General features: G+C 37.7%; 1 protein-coding gene across 2 annotated transcripts in view; it reads left to right on the top strand.

Annotated features, from left to right (window-relative positions):
* PIP4P2 (phosphatidylinositol-4,5-bisphosphate 4-phosphatase 2) overlaps positions 1-10,764 on the top strand; it is a 28,291-nt gene extending 17,527 nt beyond the window's left edge. Inside the window, exons 6-8 of one of the 2 annotated variants that reach the window (XM_065630112.1) lie at positions 4,191-4,281; positions 5,415-5,452; positions 10,638-10,764. In XM_065630112.1, the coding sequence (XP_065486184.1) occupies positions 4,191-4,281; positions 5,415-5,452; positions 10,638-10,662 (154 nt within the window). In that variant the 3' untranslated portion in view covers positions 10,663-10,764. Of the gene's footprint in view, positions 1-4,190; positions 4,282-5,414; positions 6,988-10,637 lie in introns of those variants that run through there. The other variant, XM_065630111.1, reaches the window with a different exon arrangement.
* The last annotated feature ends 7,129 nt before the right edge of the window (positions 10,765-17,893 follow it).

Below are 17,893 nucleotides of genomic sequence, written 5' to 3'. Positions count from 1 at the left end.
ACCTGCTACCATTGTGGTCAGAAGTTTTATTATTTTGCAACATACTTTTTATTGTGTGTGTGTCTCGTCCTCCCCTCCCACCCCAAGAGTCATTTTTTTTAAAAAAATAACTTGGGAAATATAGGAAATTAGTTGTGGCAGTATAGCTATAAGGTGTTTGCAGAAGCCCTGCTGATGGGTAGTTGTCCTGTCTAACACAGGCTGTTAGTTGCATGTTACCTACTGCATTGGGACAACAAACATAGCTAATGAGGAAATTGTTGCAATAAAGTTTTATTTAGGGCAATGAAGCTGGTGAGGGGCCTGAAGCACAAGTCTGATGAGGAGCAGCTGAGGGAACTGGGGCTGTTCAGCCTGGAGAAAAGGAGGCTGAGGCGAGACCTTATCACTGTCTACAACTACCTGAAAGGAGGTTGTAGCATGGAGGGGGTTGGTCTCTTCTCCCAGGTAACAAGTGATAGGACAAGAGGAAATGGCCTCAAGTTGCACCAGGGAAGGTTCAAATTGGTTATCAGGAAAATTTTCTTCCCGGAAGGGGTTGTCAGGCATTAGAACAGGCTGTCCAGGGAAGTGGTGGAGTCACCATCCCTGGAGGTGTTTAAAAGATGAGTAGATGAGGTTCTTAGGGACCTGGTTTAGTGCCAGAGTTAGGTTAATGGTAGAACTCTATGTTCTTGAGGGTCTCTTCCAATCAAAATGATTCTATGGTTTTATAGTGTAGAGGATGAAACAGTTTTTCCCTCATTCCCTGGTGTCTTTTACTGTTTCAGTGTTCTTTTGTGTTTCAAAATACAAAATACTAGATGTTTATCAGCCTGTTTCCCAAGAGAGTGAGCAGTTTAAGGAAAGCTTCTGGTATTTTTCTCATTTAATGATGGAGTAGCAGCAGGAACTGTTTTTTGTCTGATACTCTCCCTAATTATTTATTAAGTAATTTAGAAACTTCAGGATCGTGGCTTCATTTACTAGAAAGAAAATCGAATGGTACAAGTTTTTACTTCAGAATGCCAAATGTGTCTCTTTCTTCAGAACCTACTTATTTTTCTTTTTAAGGCGTGACATAGTGATGAACCCTAATGAATTTATAACGCTTCTTGTACCATAAAGTCTGCAGGACCTTCAGGAAGAGAGAGTTGTTGGAACCCCAGCATTACTGTGGAGGCTCGATTCACCAGTGCATTTCACCTCCAAAATACTGGCATTTTGATCTTCCTCTTAAAAACTTTTCCAAAAGCGTGTCTGAAATCCTGGCAATAATTCCTATTATTTGGTACAGAAGAGACCCTGAATTCTTTCCTGTGCTACTCCTTTAAGAGCCTGTGCCCCTTGTGGTGGTTTTCCCTTCTTCTCATTACTACCTGATGCTAAATTGGCTTTGGTGTCTTTTATATGCTGCTGCCTAAAGGTCTGGCAGGTGCTTTTGCTTCTTCAGCAGCAGCTCAGAAAGAAGGAATTGCTGCCTTTGGGATGTTGAGTTCACCCTCATCTGTCCCACAATGGAAACAGCTGCTTCTGTGATTTAAAAATGTTCTTTTGATCCCAGTTTTAATATTTCTGAATGTGCCTGTCAGACTTGCTGCAGTTGGTAGGTTTTGGGGCAGGGTTTCAGCTCGCTTTATTCAAAGTTACTTTGGGTTTTTAATGTGCAATTTGGGGTGGGTAGAGGGAAACCTCACTATTTAGAGTGGCCCAGTGGCTAATATCATTGTTAGGAGATGAAAAATAAATCAAGATTTCTTTGGATTGCTAAATATTCTCAGGTCTGTTATGTGACCGTAGAAACTTAATGTATTTATTTCAACTTTGCTTTCTGTGGAAAGAAAAAGGCAGTTAAATTAAGATATTATTTACGTTTCCTTTTTTGCGGTATGTGAGGTGATAGTTTTTTCCCCAGCCTTTCTGACTGAATAGAAGGGGACAGAGCTTGAGAGAAATATGGATGGAAAATACACATGGCACCTGCAATATTATGATTACAAAAACAAGATAATAAGTCAGACAGCTCTGACAGTGAAGGTCTCCTTCCCAAAATGATCTTTGTCTCTGTGTGAAATACACAGTGCAGTGAATATCATGTGTGTTTTAGGTGTATTGAACGTGACACTTCTATTGGCTTATCTTAAGGTATCCAGCTCTGTAATTGAATTAACTTTCTGAGTACAGAGCCAGGAAATCCTGCAAAGGAGGGAACCTAAGGGCAGTTTGGCAAGCTCAATAGTTCAGCTTTTGGAGACATCTCCTCCCTGTCCCCTTTTATAAAACTTCTGTTTGGTTTGGTGTGTGTTTGTTTTTTCCTTGTGTATCTCGTTATCAGAGATATCACTCTTACAGAGTGGCTGTAGAAGTATTTAGAGTGGCTTTTGGGGAGCGTGTGGGGGTGGCTGGTGTGAGAGGGTGGTAAGATGCGATTATTTCCCCAACTGGGAATTCTCCCATGCTAATCATATCCCCCTAGTCCCTCAATCCCATCCCAAATGTGTGTGGTGAGACTTTTGATAAGAAGTAATTTTCCTGAGGAAATTAATGAGCAGGTCAGTTTGGGGACTTTTCCTCTTCTGGAAATGTCTAACAGATGGCTTTTGAGTGGTCACTGTGTTCAACCCTTGCCTTGCAAGGTGAAGCTCAGAGTGTGTGTGTGTGTTAGCTTGAGGTCTGTGGTTTGTGTTGGTTTTTTTTCTTGGAGAATTTTAGAAATTCCTTGTAATGAAGTAATATTGGAGTAAAGCTGCTTAAACCAATCTATTTGAAGGCTTTCTAAGATGAATGCTTAAAAAATTCTAGTCACATGCTAAGCATATGAGGCCTTACTATGTGGTTAATTAACTGCAGCCAGAAATTTGGTCAGTCATATGACAGATGTGCTACTTCAATAGTTCAGCAGTGCTTTCTTCTGTTATGTATATTTATCTTGAATATGTTGAACTATCATGAGATGAAAATTACTTTCCCTTGCATTTTTGAACAACAAGCAACCCCGTATTTCCAAGGATGTGTTGATCTCCCAGGATGGGATGAAGTACTTGGCTAATGACAGCAGGCTTCAGGATGCTTCCAAAATACCTCTACGGTAGATGGTACATGTTTTATGAAGGCATCTCTGCCTCTCTAGTCCTTTCAATTGACTTGTATGATCACTGTGTTTCAATGGAATTAAATCATGTTCCTGCCTTAATTAGTAGAGCTGTATGTGATTGCAAATGCGTGACTCGAGATGTATTTAACAGACAACACCGAGCTTCTGGAATCATTTTTCTAACCTGTAGTAACGAATGTAATGCTTTATTTGCATTTTATATTCTGTTTGACTGAAGCACTGTAATAGTTAGCTTAACGCAGCTGGTAGAGACAAAGCTGTCTGTCTTGGAGTTCCTAGTCCACGTGATGAGTGACAGAATTTCGATCAGATTTATTTACCTTGGTTGTCAGCAGTGGTTTGTGCAGCTCATGTAACTTGTAGTACAACTCTAAAAGAAAGTAAAAAGAACTTGTCACATTTTTGAAGTTACTAAAACTGACTTAAATGTGTCTAAAGAATCTCAATCTTTGGAAATGCTGAAGACGAAAAATTTTTCATGTTTGTGACTAAAACTTTTAAATCTTCAAGAAATGGGGTAAGAGTTTATCCACTCAACAGTATTGAGCAAACTGTTTCAGGAAATAGTTGGTGCAGGTTGCTAGTGGTAATGAGATTTTAGGGATGGTAGAACTGATTTCCAGTTACTCAGGTGCATTAAATGCATTATTAGATGTATCAAAGCTATGTATTCATGTATTAAAAGTCTAAAGGGTGTCTTACAACCTACACTGAAGTTGCAAAGCAAGATTAGGTTTTGCAGTCCAAAGGTTATTCGAGATACTGATGTGGGTGCACTGTAGATATGGGAGATAGACATGCTCAAACTGTAGGTGTGGCACCTCTCTCTTGGTTGTAAGCATCTAGATTTTTAGACACTACATAACCTTTGCCAGTAGTTCCCCTTTAAATAAAATGTGGTCTGTGTCTCTTACTGCTTGCTGTAATTGTAGACTTTGCCTACAACTGTATAAACTTAAGATGGTGTATGTGTATTGCCATTTTCTTCCCCACCCTTCATTCAGACTGAACAGTTACTATTTATGTAGCAGGTTTTTTTGTTGTGGGATTTTTTGTTTGTTTGTTAACTTAAAATACCGTTTCTTTTTTCTAATAGTTCTTCTGTTGGAAGTGCACTGCCACGGAGACGCTGCTGTGCATATATTACAATTGGAATGATATGCATCTTCATTGGGGTTGGATTAACTGTGAGTGATGTACTATGATATACTTGCAACTATGTGCAGGGTTGTGTGTGTACACAGGAGATCCCTTGGTCAACCAGCTTTTCTTTCACCAGCATTTGAGTAAAACCTCCTAAGTTTGTTTGTTTTTGTGACCTCTATCAAAGCCATAGACCTAACCATCTGAGTTAGCCAGAAAAATGAAATGTTCCTAAAAAAAAAATTCTTGCACTTTGAGAGTCTCCTCTTCTTAATGTTAACTTCATCCTAATGTTAACTCTTCATCTGTAAAAACTTCAGTTTTATGTAAAATTGTTTTCACTGTAGAATATTGGAACATCTGGCTTTTGCTAGAGCTCTCAAAACTTCCAGGTTTCCAGAAATACATACTGCTGTATAGCCAGGAATGTAAGTTCCACTGCAGGGGGTGAATGGGATTCCAAAAGTTAGAAACATATATACACATTTGTAATTTGTACAACGTATAAGGAGTAAAACCTGGTAATAAGTTATTTACAAATTAAAAGGCACATGTAGTTTTTCTGAGCAATAGGATAACAACCACCTGGCTTGCTTTGCTTTGAAGTATGTGGTAGTGGTTACTAGAGCCACCTTTCTACCCAGCAGTCCTGGAAGAGCACATATGAGGAAATACCTGCAGTTGAATTCATATGTGTGATACCTTGCGTGATAACCAGAATAATTTTATGTGTGAGCTTGAATGAGTTATGAAAGATTTTCCAGTTTCCCTAATAAAATCAGTGACAGCCAGAAATAAAAAGGGATGACTTTTTTTTTTTTTTTTAAACAACCTGACTGAGTTTGAAAATGATGAAAGTGTTTCACCATGGGTGTGCTCAGAGGTTTTTGTAGCCTCCATCCTTGGAGCTTTTTGGAATCCAGCTGAGTTAAAACCCTGAGCAACCTGGTGTGACCTTAGAGTTGACCCTGCTTTGATCAAGAATGTGGCACTAGAGACCTCCCGATGTCCCTTCCAAGCTCAATTATCCTATGATTGTGTAAAATCAAACTAATAAAATATCTGATTTGTCCCTATCAGAGTAAAAGATGCCAAAATGCTTCTCTTTAATGTGATTTGCTCTTCCTTGAAGAGCAGATAGTTCTGCATGTTTGACGCTTTTGTCTTCTCTTTTTAGGTTGGTACACAGGATTTCGCCAGGCGATTTCATGCAACGTATGTTTCCTGGGCTATTGCTTATCTCTTAGGTTTAATCTGCCTCATTCGAGCCTGCTACTGGGGAGCCATTAAAGTCAGTTATCCGGAGCACAGTTTTGCATAGAGAAATAGTTAGATTATAGCAGATGAACATCTAGTAATTCTGGATATGACATCTTGGACACTTTTAAAACCTTTCCTGTAAGGATTCCATTCTGTTCAAAGTAGTTTTAAGACTGGGGGTCTCCAAGAACAAATGTTCATTGCACTACATAATATGCAAATAGTTTGTTTTGCTGCTAGATTCCCAAGCTCTGAATACTAAAGCTGTGTTTACATGTTCATAACTCTGTCTTTATAGGTGTTGAATTTTATTTCAACAGACAGTATTAAGTTTTACATTTCTTATGTTAAAATCCGTCTGCCATTTTTCTAGATGATCAGTAAGAATTCAAAAGCAAGAGTGTTTATAAGTGTTTCTACAGTAGCTTCATATTTGTACTTAACATTTTAACTAAAATTATATTAAAGTGGCTTGCTTTAAAACCTAAGCAATAAGCATTTTGCTTGAACTGCTTACTGTATCTTTTGCCCAAGATCATAGTGACCTTATTCAGGAAACGACATGTATGAGTGTACTTTAAGAGACTGACACTGTTGCTAGAGAGACATTTGTAAACACTGTACGCTTTGAGATTTTTCAGGTAGAGAGATGCTGTTTTGGTAGTCCAATTAAGTTTCCATTTATCCAGGATTGGATTTCAGTTAGGATATATGCTTTCTTTTCAAGGATCCTGGGACTTCGGTGTTTGGTTTTGTTTTGTTTTTACTCGCAAATCATGACAGCCATGCTCGGATTATGGAACTTAACTCCGGTTATTCGTACAAGTTCCTTTACAGGGTCTAAGGGAAGCATTTCATATGACTTGTTTCGTAATACTTCAGCGTCACGTAGGTGACAATAAGGTGGTGATGGGCTGCCTCCTACTTTCCTCTGATCATGTCAGATTTTCCCTGTTTGGGAGAGTTGCGCACTGGTCACTGCAAAGGGAGACACTGTAAATTCACGTTAACTGCTGTAATAAGAAATGAGTAAACTATTACTTGGACCATTCCATTAAAGTACATCTAGTTGATTTAGCACTGACTTGCCAAGAGAATACGGAAACAGAAAGCTTTTTCTAATGATGTATTCACACAGGATTGAGGGACCAGTTCTTGCACTGCCCATATTCATAGTTTTAAACAAGTTTTTGCTAAATTAGGAAGGAATGTCCTGAGTAATTTAGATGACTGTAGTAATTTAGATAATGGGGTCAGATGGGTAAATTAATGTGGATGTTTCAGGGATACATGTAATTTAAATTATCTATGTTCCTGCTAGGACAAAATGATACTCAGATAAGGATTTTGGAGCACAATAAATGTAAATGATCAAACTGTAAATGATCTGTCTTTGTATGATGCTAAATGTATAAAAGCAGTAGCTCAGGATGACAATGTACCTTTTACAAATAAACTAATAAAGAAATAAAGATTATTATTCAAACTTACTACATTTTGTTATTTATCTATAAATAAAAATATACAAGTGGAAGAATTCCTAGTATGATACAGGAATGACAAAGGTATTATGCAGCAGAGATGAGCTTTGCCTTTTTGCCGAATGGCAGTCTCAGGAATATAAGAGAGCAAGAACAAATTGCTGTTTTCTTGGTGTTTTGGGAAGAATGAGGAAGTAAATAAGGGATGAGACCACTGTTGGGATTATGTGTTCTTTAGTCAATGGCTTACTGAGGGAATAGGCTAATATACTCTCTTCTTTCCCTAATGCTATTTACATCCCTTTACTGTATGGATTTGCTGTGCTCCTTTGCATTTTTAACCTTGAAATACTCTTTCCAGTTGTCTTGTATTTCAAAATGCTGCCTGCCCTCCACATCCTGAAATGAAATAGGCTGGGCCTGTACAGAAAATCATCCACTGCTTTAGTGAGGGCAGGAGGAAGCCCAGGTACAATGTTCTACTCATGAATCAAAGGAATGTGTACTTTTTCCTCCTGCATTAAGCTGTACTTTATTTCCTATCTTCTCAACATTTTTGAGCGGAAGGGAAGATATGTGGACAAAGTAATTTATTTTTGCATGGATCAGGATAAAAGCATGATACTTGCTACAGCTTTCTTTTGCAAAGTGGACCATTGTAGTTATTTCTATAAAATATGAAGTATATTGTGTCATGACATTTCAACCGGGGACATAAGAATCATGATATTTTAACCACGTAAGAAAATTAATGGTAGAGTCTGCAAGGCCTTTACCAGTGGCTGGAATAGATTTGGCTGTTTGTGGAGCAGGCTTTTTTGCAGACAGTCATGATGTGTGCTGAACAACATCTCAATCCATTAAACTTCTCTAAACTTGAAGTTAAAAAAAAAAAAAAAATCCTGTGCATACTGGCCACTAGAAGAACTTTCAGCTTTTATAATCACTCATTTCTTCCATTGACTTTTAATAGTCTTTTCATCGATGTATTATTTTTGTGTTAGATGGCAGAAGGAGCCAACCAAATTCACAGCAAAGGGCTTCTGTGCTTTCAGGTTTTATCTTCCCCCTTTCCTACTCTCCTTCTACTCCTTCTTGCCAAAGAGTTTTTATATAAACTGAGTGGTGTTGACTAGGAAACACTCCAGACCTCAAACTGTGTTTTGTTTATTAATTATGAACCAACTGATGAGTCAGTGTTTTACTGGTTTTGTTTGTAGCCCTCATACTTGTGGATCTTTTGTCTTTTAAAAATAAATACTAGAGGGTAGTGTTTCTGAAAATTAAGATTACCAGATCTTTGTCACAAGTAGTGTGTTGTAAGAATCTAGAGGTTTCAAATCAGCTTGATAAGAAATTTGCCATGAAGTGCTTAGAGAAGATGCTGAAGCAACTTTGGAGCCATTAGTGGTTATTGCTGAGAAATGGATGATTAGTGAATTTGCTTTTTCCTGGTCTTTCAAATGGTGTATGTCTTTACAAACAGAGGGAAAGCCAGGGCAGCAGATTAATATCAAGTGCTAGGAAATCGCTGTAACTATAAGGAATTGAATAATAAATAGGTGAGTATCAGCAGAAATGGTTTGTCATGTTAGATCAATCTAACTGCCTTTTCTGACAAGGCAAAAATACTGCACTGAATGCAAAATGCCCTCTAAAAATATCTGTGAAACATTCTTCCAAGCAAGATTGTGAAACACATCAGTAAAATTATTCAAAGGTAGTGATTATCAGACTGGGAGGATGTGGCAAATACATGCCAGCTATTTCGAAATATTATATGTTTTTGTAAAGTTACTGTGCTGCTTAGTTCATCTATTTCGCTCCTAGCTGATAGAAACTGTGAGCAAGCTGAATGCTTGGTTTCAATTAACCAGTCCTGGTTTCCTACTTATTTTCCTTTTATTTGTGATTCAGTTTTGTGATGACAGGGACTGAGCCTCCCTTTCAAAAGATTTGTTGTGGAGGAATAGATCAGTGAGTATCACAACTACTTGCAACTAAAATTCTAATAGTAACAATTAGTATACTGTGTGGTGCTCAAAAGCTGGAGTCCCATTGTGTTAAACCCCTGTTCATACCAAAGCTTGTTTTCTTCATAGTGGAGCTATAAAATGTGTCTCAGTAGCCGTATCAGATTAAAATGTCTCCATTCCTTTGCCTTCTATCCCTGTAGCACAGCTCGGCGGCAGAGCTGTACTGGAGGAGACTGAGAGGGGGGAAAGCCCCCTTGAAAATAACTTTAAAAGTTCCTCTTTAATTCAGGTTACTTTCAGTGATTTTTGTTGGCACAGTTGCTGTGCAGCAGGTGAAGGAACAAAAGTTCATGAAGGAGAGGGGAGAGAGGAACTTAATCCGATTTATTTGCAAGATTTTGTTATGGTTATTTGAGCCAACAAGAAAAGAATATCCAGGCTCAGTTTCCTACAGCTTTAACCACAAAAGGGCTTTTACTTTAGAACAATGAAGCTACTTGTTAGGCTGATTAGGTAGCAACTCATCAGGTTACACTTCACCAAATGCTGGAGACATCTACCAGGGAGGTATCCCTGTATCACTTGCCCTGCTTTTATGTTCACCCATAGGCATTCACTATGGCTGCTTTTGGGAAAAAAAGGATATTGAACTAAACAGATTTTGGATCCAGACCTATATAGCTGGTTTTATGGTTCCTTTTTAACAGATTATTAGCATGAAGTGTGTTTGGCTAAATCTTGCGGAAGTAATGGATATGACAGAGTATGGAATGGAGATTGCTGGTCCAGATGACAAGCTGGTGTCATTGCAATGACTTAGTAAAATGATTGTCAAATGGGTTTAAGAATGCTGCTTATAAATAATGGCTAAAAGATAAAACTGGATGAGATGCATAGGATCATAAGGACAGATGTATATTATGATTTTATCTAGTAACAGTGTATCTTTTAATGGAGAAACAACATTTCAAAATAAATGCAATACTAGCTCTTTTGCAAAGCTCAATAATAATTTGTAATGGCATGGTTATAGTTACAGCTTACTTGAATTTAAGTGTGCTGCTTAGTTTTTATAAAAAAAACAAGGGAGGGACAAAGAGACTGGGGTTAGAAAAACCTCTGAGGGCATGCTTCTTATTTTTCTTGCAATATTTCATAGGGAAAATGATGTGGCTGATGGAATTTCAGGACTGACTGGAGTTAAACTGTGTGAGAAAGAAGTTGCTATCAGGCTTAGGGGTCCAGGCCAAATGACATACAGCATTTACCTTCACAGAAAGCTCAGACTGAATTTCTGGTATTTCCAAAGCAACATCTTTAAACTTTCACTGTTATTTAATTAAGTCTCTTACCCATATATAATACATCTTTCTTGGCATACTTTCAATTTGTCTAAAAAAAAGCATAGTTGCTTAGATAGGAAATAGGTATAGAATTTAATTTTTATATTATCTGCCTCTAAAATTTCGTCTGTGTAGTATTACTGGAGTATTTTGGTTCCTCTTTATTTTTGTAATGTGATTATCATATTTTTCTTTGGATATTTTTTATTTTATATCTGTAACTGATACTACTGTGTATTATCTGTCAGTTTCTCAAGTTGAACTTCTGAAATACTTTGAATTCTTGCCTATTTAAGGGATGCCTTTACAACATACTGAACATCATTTCTAACCATTTCAGAGAGATAAAGCATAAAGCACCTTGAAGAAATGAATGTTTAATAACAGGATTTCTACTGAACATCCGTTGGAGAGGTGTAACACGTGTCCTGAGAAGCTTCGCGAGCTTGGAGCCTCTCACCCTGAGGCAGCTGCCCCGAACACCCACCAGATGGGCCCACGGAGAGCAGCAGGTTTTCACAAGAGTTCTTTGGCTGTATTTCACTGGAAATGCAATCACCTTTGGAGTGTTCCCTTCGGAAATCTGAGTCTGACAAACTGGCATTCTCTGATTTCTGCCCTCTCCCCTCCAAAAAAAAAAAGCCCAACAAAATTACTTAGCTAACTCTAATCAGTGTTGAAGAGGGCTGAAAGGCCCTACAGTGCTATTTATAGGTTGTGTACCTCTCTTATTAAGGAGTGAGAAAACAGTACCTTACATTCCTTTTAACAGAAATGCACACTGTTGTTATTTTGATGGTAAGGTCAATGAACTAGAAAGTGTGCTGTAAAAATTATTTAACTTGTCTAACCTTTTCTATTCTCTGAGCTTTAATTGTCTCTTATTTCTGTTTTGATGCTTATAATGTCAAACATTAACCTTTTAGATCAAAATTTTCCACCCCAGGTGGCTGTCTCAGGCATATTTTCTGTGCAGTTTCAGTTTAAATAGTACCGTTTTTCCAGGAATGAGAGCAGGGGAAAATTGTTTATTTGTTTATGCTTAAATAAAACCACATAGCCAGAAAATTCCAGCTGTCCCTGCCCCATGCTTTGGAGCAGTTTGGCAGGATCAGCTGGCACTATGTCAGGCATGTTTTCAACTCTCCTGTAAAAGGGAGCTGAAATATGGCTAAGTTCAGCGACTCCTGATCATTATCTACCTGACTTCACAGCAAAAGGATGAGGATGGATAGAACCTGGGCTATGAGCTGGTCTTCTGGAGTTACTCTTTGATACCACCACTGTCTGCATCAGTCAATCCTGTATCAGGTAATGGGAGCTGGAAGACCCGTAGCAGCAAGATGTGACGCTCTGAGGTGAAGAGCACACGTGTGATCCCCACAAGTCCCCTCCATCAGCACTGTGCTATGTGACCAAGGGACCTGGGAGTTCCTGGCAGAAATTCCTCCGAGCTCGACAGCACTCAGGGACATCCTGCAAGTCCCAGCAAAAGGGGGAGCCAGTATAAACTTTAGAGTTAAATCCACCCCCAAGGGCCAAAATAACTAAGAAACCAGAACTATTAAAACAAGGGCAGCCTTACTTTTTTGCTTTTTTTTTTTTTTACTATAAACAAGTAAACTTACAAAGTTGCTGTATTTAATATTGTATTTAGAGTGTCTAAACTGGACACTGGAAAGCTAAAGGAGCTAAGCAAAATCGTTCAAAATGCATGCGCAGTACAAAACAGAACAAAAAAAATATCAAAGCCTGCTACAAAATAGCATAGATTTTCCTCAGAGCTCTGGCCGATGAAACACTCATCACTGTAAGCATCGCTGTATACCCACTATCCTATACAGTGCTAACAAGAGAACTACCCCCAAATTAATGAGTTTTATTCTCATTAGAAAAGCACTAAAGTGGTCTCATTTACATTTGCTGAAGAGAACAGATACTGTAGGCTTCCTGAAAGATCATTAGAACCTGCATTTCTATTAAAAATACTTCCAGTTTTGTTTAAAATGCCCTGTCACCAGTCTTGGAGGTGATACACAATAGAATTTACTGAGTGGCAGATTTCCAGCAAATTAACACATTTTGTGATTGTTAATAGTTAAAAGAACACACAACTTTACAAACGTGTTTTTCTTTCCAAATTTGGAAAATATAATGTAGCAGCTGTTACTGATAATAAAACCTCAGATGTACAAACATACTGTCATTTACTTGGCAAAGACAGAAATCATGTAGTAATAATGTAGTATTACATCTGTGGCAGGAAGCCTAACAAGAATGCTTTTTCCTGATTACGAAAGTGAAATTAGTGAGACTAACTTTTTTCTTCATCTTTGTTTTAAAGTAAAAAGCAGAAAACATAATCTGTTGAATACATTACTTTTAAGCAAATTTCATTAAATCAGAACAAAACCACTCTGCAGCCCTTTTGTTTCAATTTAGTTTTAACCAAAAAATTAGTGCAAATGGCTTTTAAAAAAACCCCTTTTTAATTTTAGAAATGCAAGCTGAAAGCTTGGGATATATCTCTTTTTGGGAAATAGTAGATGAAAGCTTCCCATAGTTTCCTACCTGATGAATTATAGAAAGAATATTGTTGCCTCCTGTCATTCAGGCTTTGTCAAACAAACTATTGAATTCTCCTGTGCTTTTAGCGTTAAGACAGAGCAGGTCAAGAGTGCACAGAAGCCGATGGCATGCTTCACTGCATACGGGAAAAGCCAAGTTTTCTGTCACACGCAGACAGGGTGGCACTGCCTGGGGTGTGACACTGCCCTTCCCTGCAGCCTGGCTGTAACACCAGCCAGACACTAGCACGGCCAGATGAGCAAAACCTGCTAGAACTCACAGAAAAGACAGGATCACCATTCATAATCTTGTTATGCTCAAAATAGCTCATGTATTTTTAATGCAGCATTAGGTGTATTGGACCGTCACTAATACTGATTTTATTTTTGAGAGTAGGCAGAGGAAGAAGAAAATGATAACATTTACAATTTATATATTTATATTGGTGAAATTTAATTTACTTCCCTACTAGGACTATCTGCTTTTAGTTTCACACTCATAAGCACACAGGCTGGCTGAGCTAGAAGGCTTAAATGGAATTTTCAAGTAACAGCAGATCCTAATCTTAAATAGCTTGAAGGAAAGCCTTGGTGTGAGCTGACTGAATCCTGAGTTTATTCATTATTATTTATGGAATCTCTGTCATTCTTCTAAGTCTATAATCTTTTCTAAATTGATGAGGAATATATGCTTTAATGAATGTAACCATTTCTTTCTCTTTAATATTCTTTGACTAGACTGATATAACATTTTTTGTTTAGTATAACTATCTATAATATGGTTTCAATGATGGCCATATTGCTAATTTTGCTTGGATTCAAGACATGAAAAGTTAGGATTTACTTATCCTGCAAAAATGGTATTGCTGATAAGAGACTGAGACCACTGGAGTCCTTGGAAGATGATATCCAGGAGTGAGATCAGACTGAACAACAAATTCCCAACCCAGGGCAGCACAGGCTTAATGTTCAGGATGAGATAATGATACCCGTGTTTAACTTTCAAAACATCTACCCCTAGTTGTGGGAGGATGGAGAGAGGGTTGCAGCAGCTAATAAGCTCTTTTGTTTCTCATTGAAACTGATTCCTGAAGAGAAGGAATAGCTTTCTGCAAAGAATGGCTGAGAATACTTCCTCAGTGCTTTCGTGCCGAATTAAAAACTTTGGATTAAAAATTAAATAAATCTAAAAATGAGTTATATTTGTTGATTAAACTGCAGTTAATACATTATGAAAAAGACCACTCCAGAAAAGTTCAGGTTTCTCATAAACCTTTGTTTTCATTTGTAGTGGCAGTTAAAAGCATGAAAAGTCAAATACTTGCCTACAAACCTTTTTTTTAAAATTTACAATCTTTGAGGCTTTCTTCTCTATTCCTCTTAACCACTGTTTCTCAGATGACTTCAGTGCACCATGTTGGTTCTCTCATGCTAGTTTGCATGGCAAGAGATTGCAGTTCCACACAGTGAAGCATGGAATGATGTTCTTGCTTATATTTTCACTGTCTTCAACAGCACACACAGCAACCAGATGATCTCTGTGCTGTAGGTAGATGTATGCTGCAGACTCAGTTTTAGGACAAGACTAAGGCTCTTCTGCTGCCTTTTCCTTGTCCTGCTTCCAGAGGGATGGGGAGTGTGAACTGCAAAGAAGCTGCACTAGTTCTCCCTGTCCTTTTCCACCATTGTAACGTCTGTTGAACATTACATGACACATTATCTGTCCTGCAGTACACATACAGGTGCAAAGCAGAAAGATAGATACGTGCTGAAGTTATACTGACTGCTGTCTCGATAGCTCATTGTTACAAGCTACTAGATATACACAACCACCTAGAACAGGGGTGTCAAACTCATTTTCACCAGGGGCCACATCAGCCTCATGGTTTCCTTCAAAGGGCCAAATGTAGTGAAAATGAGTTTGACACCCCTGAGAAGAACAGTGAACTGACTTAAGACAGATACTTACTTAAAAGCTATAGAAATATTAATCTCTTTTGCTTTTAAGTAAATTAAAATTTAAATGGCAATATAAGTGGGAAACTTTATTCTGATTCCTTATAAATCAGCTATACCTCACACCTAGAGAAGCCTAAATGAGGTCAGAATTATTCTATTCCAATATTTGGCAGTTTGCATTCAGTATTTTTACAATAATAATTTCAAGGTGACAAAGCAAATCTGGTTTCCCAGGGTGCATGACGATGGATTCATTTACAAAGGATTAATTTTCATTTAGGTCATTCTTACTCTCATATATACACACATCTCAACACTTAACAGTTTTAGTATCTTGAAATCATATTTCCTATCTGGCACGTCAGCTGAAATTGTAAGCAATTTTTCCCCACAGGTATGACATAAACAGATTATCTCGATCCAGAGAAACATGAATGCATAGTTTTAATGTGTGTAATTTTTATAATTGCTACTCTTCTGCACAGCTTAATGTGTTTCCTTATGTCACATTCCAAACTTTGGTCTTTTTTTTTCCTGTTTTGCCCTTGGTCCTAACTGCTTTATACCCATTTTACTGTATCTTTGTCAGTACAGGTTTTGGTGGCATTTGTTGAATCATGCTGACTTAGCCTGAATCTAAACGTAGCAATGTCTTAGTCATAAGACTCTGTGTATTCCTGGTATTAAAATCTATGACAGCAGTCTCAATCAATTCCCGTGACTGAAATACTGGAAAGCAAAATTCTGCATTCTAGTGGAGGATAAGCTGATTTCTCTTGCAGTTTCATTTCAGAGTCAGAGACTAACTTCAGTATATATAAAGATTTTTAGGTCTTGTAATTCAGCTATGATAGACATATCACATGTTAGAATTCAGAGTAAAGGAATCTATACAAATAACAGGTGAAATTCTGGCCCAAACCCAGAAATAAAAGTGCAAAACTTGCAATCAGTTAATTAGGCCACGATTTCAGAATTTCAGTCTCCCAAAGCAAATCGGGCTCTTCCAGGATATTATCAACTATTAAATGTGGCTCTTCTCCTGTGCACATATAAAAATGCACAAGAAATATATGGGGTTGGTTTGTTTACTTAATCTGTTTACTGTTAAGTGTATGTGTACATAGATTATAAGACTTTGTTGTTTTAGATAATGATGCATATGCATGAAGTTATATTGATTGATTAATGTAGGACCACAAATCTTTCCTACCTTCTTTTTCTTATGCTTTTGTTAATACAAAAAAATAAGCAAAGAGTAGATATCTTGATACTTCCTGATATCCCCCTTCATATACAAAGTTAGTTCATCAAGCTGTTAGCTGCAGTCTAGCAGTTTTCCTTCTCTAGGGATCAACCGTCCCACAGCATCTTCTTCTAGTACTCAGTGCAATCCCAGAAAAATAAAGCTCTGCATGGGAGGTATGCCCCCATACGCCAGGTCCTCCAACAGAGGCACAGTTTAGCCCACCAAAACCAAAAGGGCAACTCTGAGAAGGGTGCAGCACCCGTGCTGGTGCAGGCAGTGAGACCAGACCCTGCTACCCAGGTAAAACCCCTGTGACACAACAGAGCCAACAGGTTCCATGGGCGTTTCTGCCTGTTAATCCACCTGCCAGTCACTTCTGGGATCCCCTTCGTGAAGCAGGACCTGCAGGTGGTTTTTCGGAGCCTACAAAATAAGGTCAGTTGAAAAGTCAATGTTCAATGTCTGCGGCTATTGAGAATATTCAGTTCCTACATCTTGAATGGACTGTTCAGTTTAGGTCCAGTAACCAATTCCCTACTGCCATCTCTCAGGGATGAGAGATGAGGAAGGCAGTTCTCCCCCAAAATAACTAATGTTTAATTTCGATGTGTCTTTTATGTATTTATTTATTTATACAATTCCTTTCATTTGTCATTTGGGGACTTTGTTGGTACTTGCATGGTGCCTTTGAGCCATGTTGTCAAGATTTTTCTCTACATTCACAGAAAACAGAAATTTTGAAGACAGATGTTGAGAATCTGTTATAATTAATGATCCCATAAAATAAATTTTAAATAAAAATACAAAATAGTAATCGAAGAGGGGCATGACAGTTGGAAGAAGTGAAAGAAGTTTTGTTTGTGAAGAAAATACATTTGCATACATTAATGTGCATAGTATTATACACTGATCATATAATATTCAAATCTCTTTTTAGTTACATGTGGGAAGCACTAAATACAGCAACAGCTTCCTACTTCTAATTCAACAGTTTCTCTAGTCAGAAAGAACATCATTAATATTCTGAGTTCTCCAATCTGTTGAAAGAACAGCATCAGTATAGTAAATAGTTCAACTTCAGGAACAGGCAGGGGGTAAAAAAGCTTTTGCCTTCTTTCCTTATGCTGCTATCACAGGACAAGTCACTAATTTAGCTGAAGTAGCCACTTTACCAATGTACAACTAAAATAGTCTGTGTGCGCACATATGAATTTACACGTATATTCTTGTCTCTCAGTGTTTGTTCTGTTGACTAATAAAAGGATACAACATTGGAAATAGCGCTTTTTTTTGTTTTCTGATGAAAATACTTTGAAAGTGGCTTTAGAAAAAAAAGTACTGCTAAATAAAACACAATTACATATGCAAATAGGCTGATTACATTTGGCTGCACAAATGCATTACAAATTACACTGAAAATGGCTTTTTAAATGTGCATCTACAAGTCTGCCCCCAGGCTGACCCAAGAGTTCTTTCATTTCAGCACAAAGCCATTATTTTGCTATTAAGTGCCATCCGTTGCAAAGGTAAAATCATGTGCAATTACAATTACATGCTCATTTAGATGTGCAATTGCTCATTTTTACATGTGCAATATTGATATCGTCTTTCATAAATGTTTTATGCTTTCCTGAACCATATCTAGTAAAGGAAGTAAGTGTGACTGTGTGGCTTTCTGCTCCTTTAGGAGCACAAGCAATATGTTAAAAAAAAAAAAAAGTAAATAATCTGATTATTTCGCTAAGTAGAAAGAGCCAGTTGCTTTGGGTGTGTTTTTTTTTCTATAGATACGCATTTTGCTCCCACAGCAATAAAACCTGT

The sequence above is a fragment of the Caloenas nicobarica genome, chromosome 2 (assembly GCF_036013445.1).
Source record: "Caloenas nicobarica isolate bCalNic1 chromosome 2, bCalNic1.hap1, whole genome shotgun sequence".
NCBI classification, from domain to species: domain Eukaryota; kingdom Metazoa; phylum Chordata; class Aves; order Columbiformes; family Columbidae; genus Caloenas; species Caloenas nicobarica.
This window is presented reverse-complemented; position numbering and strand designations above follow the sequence as displayed.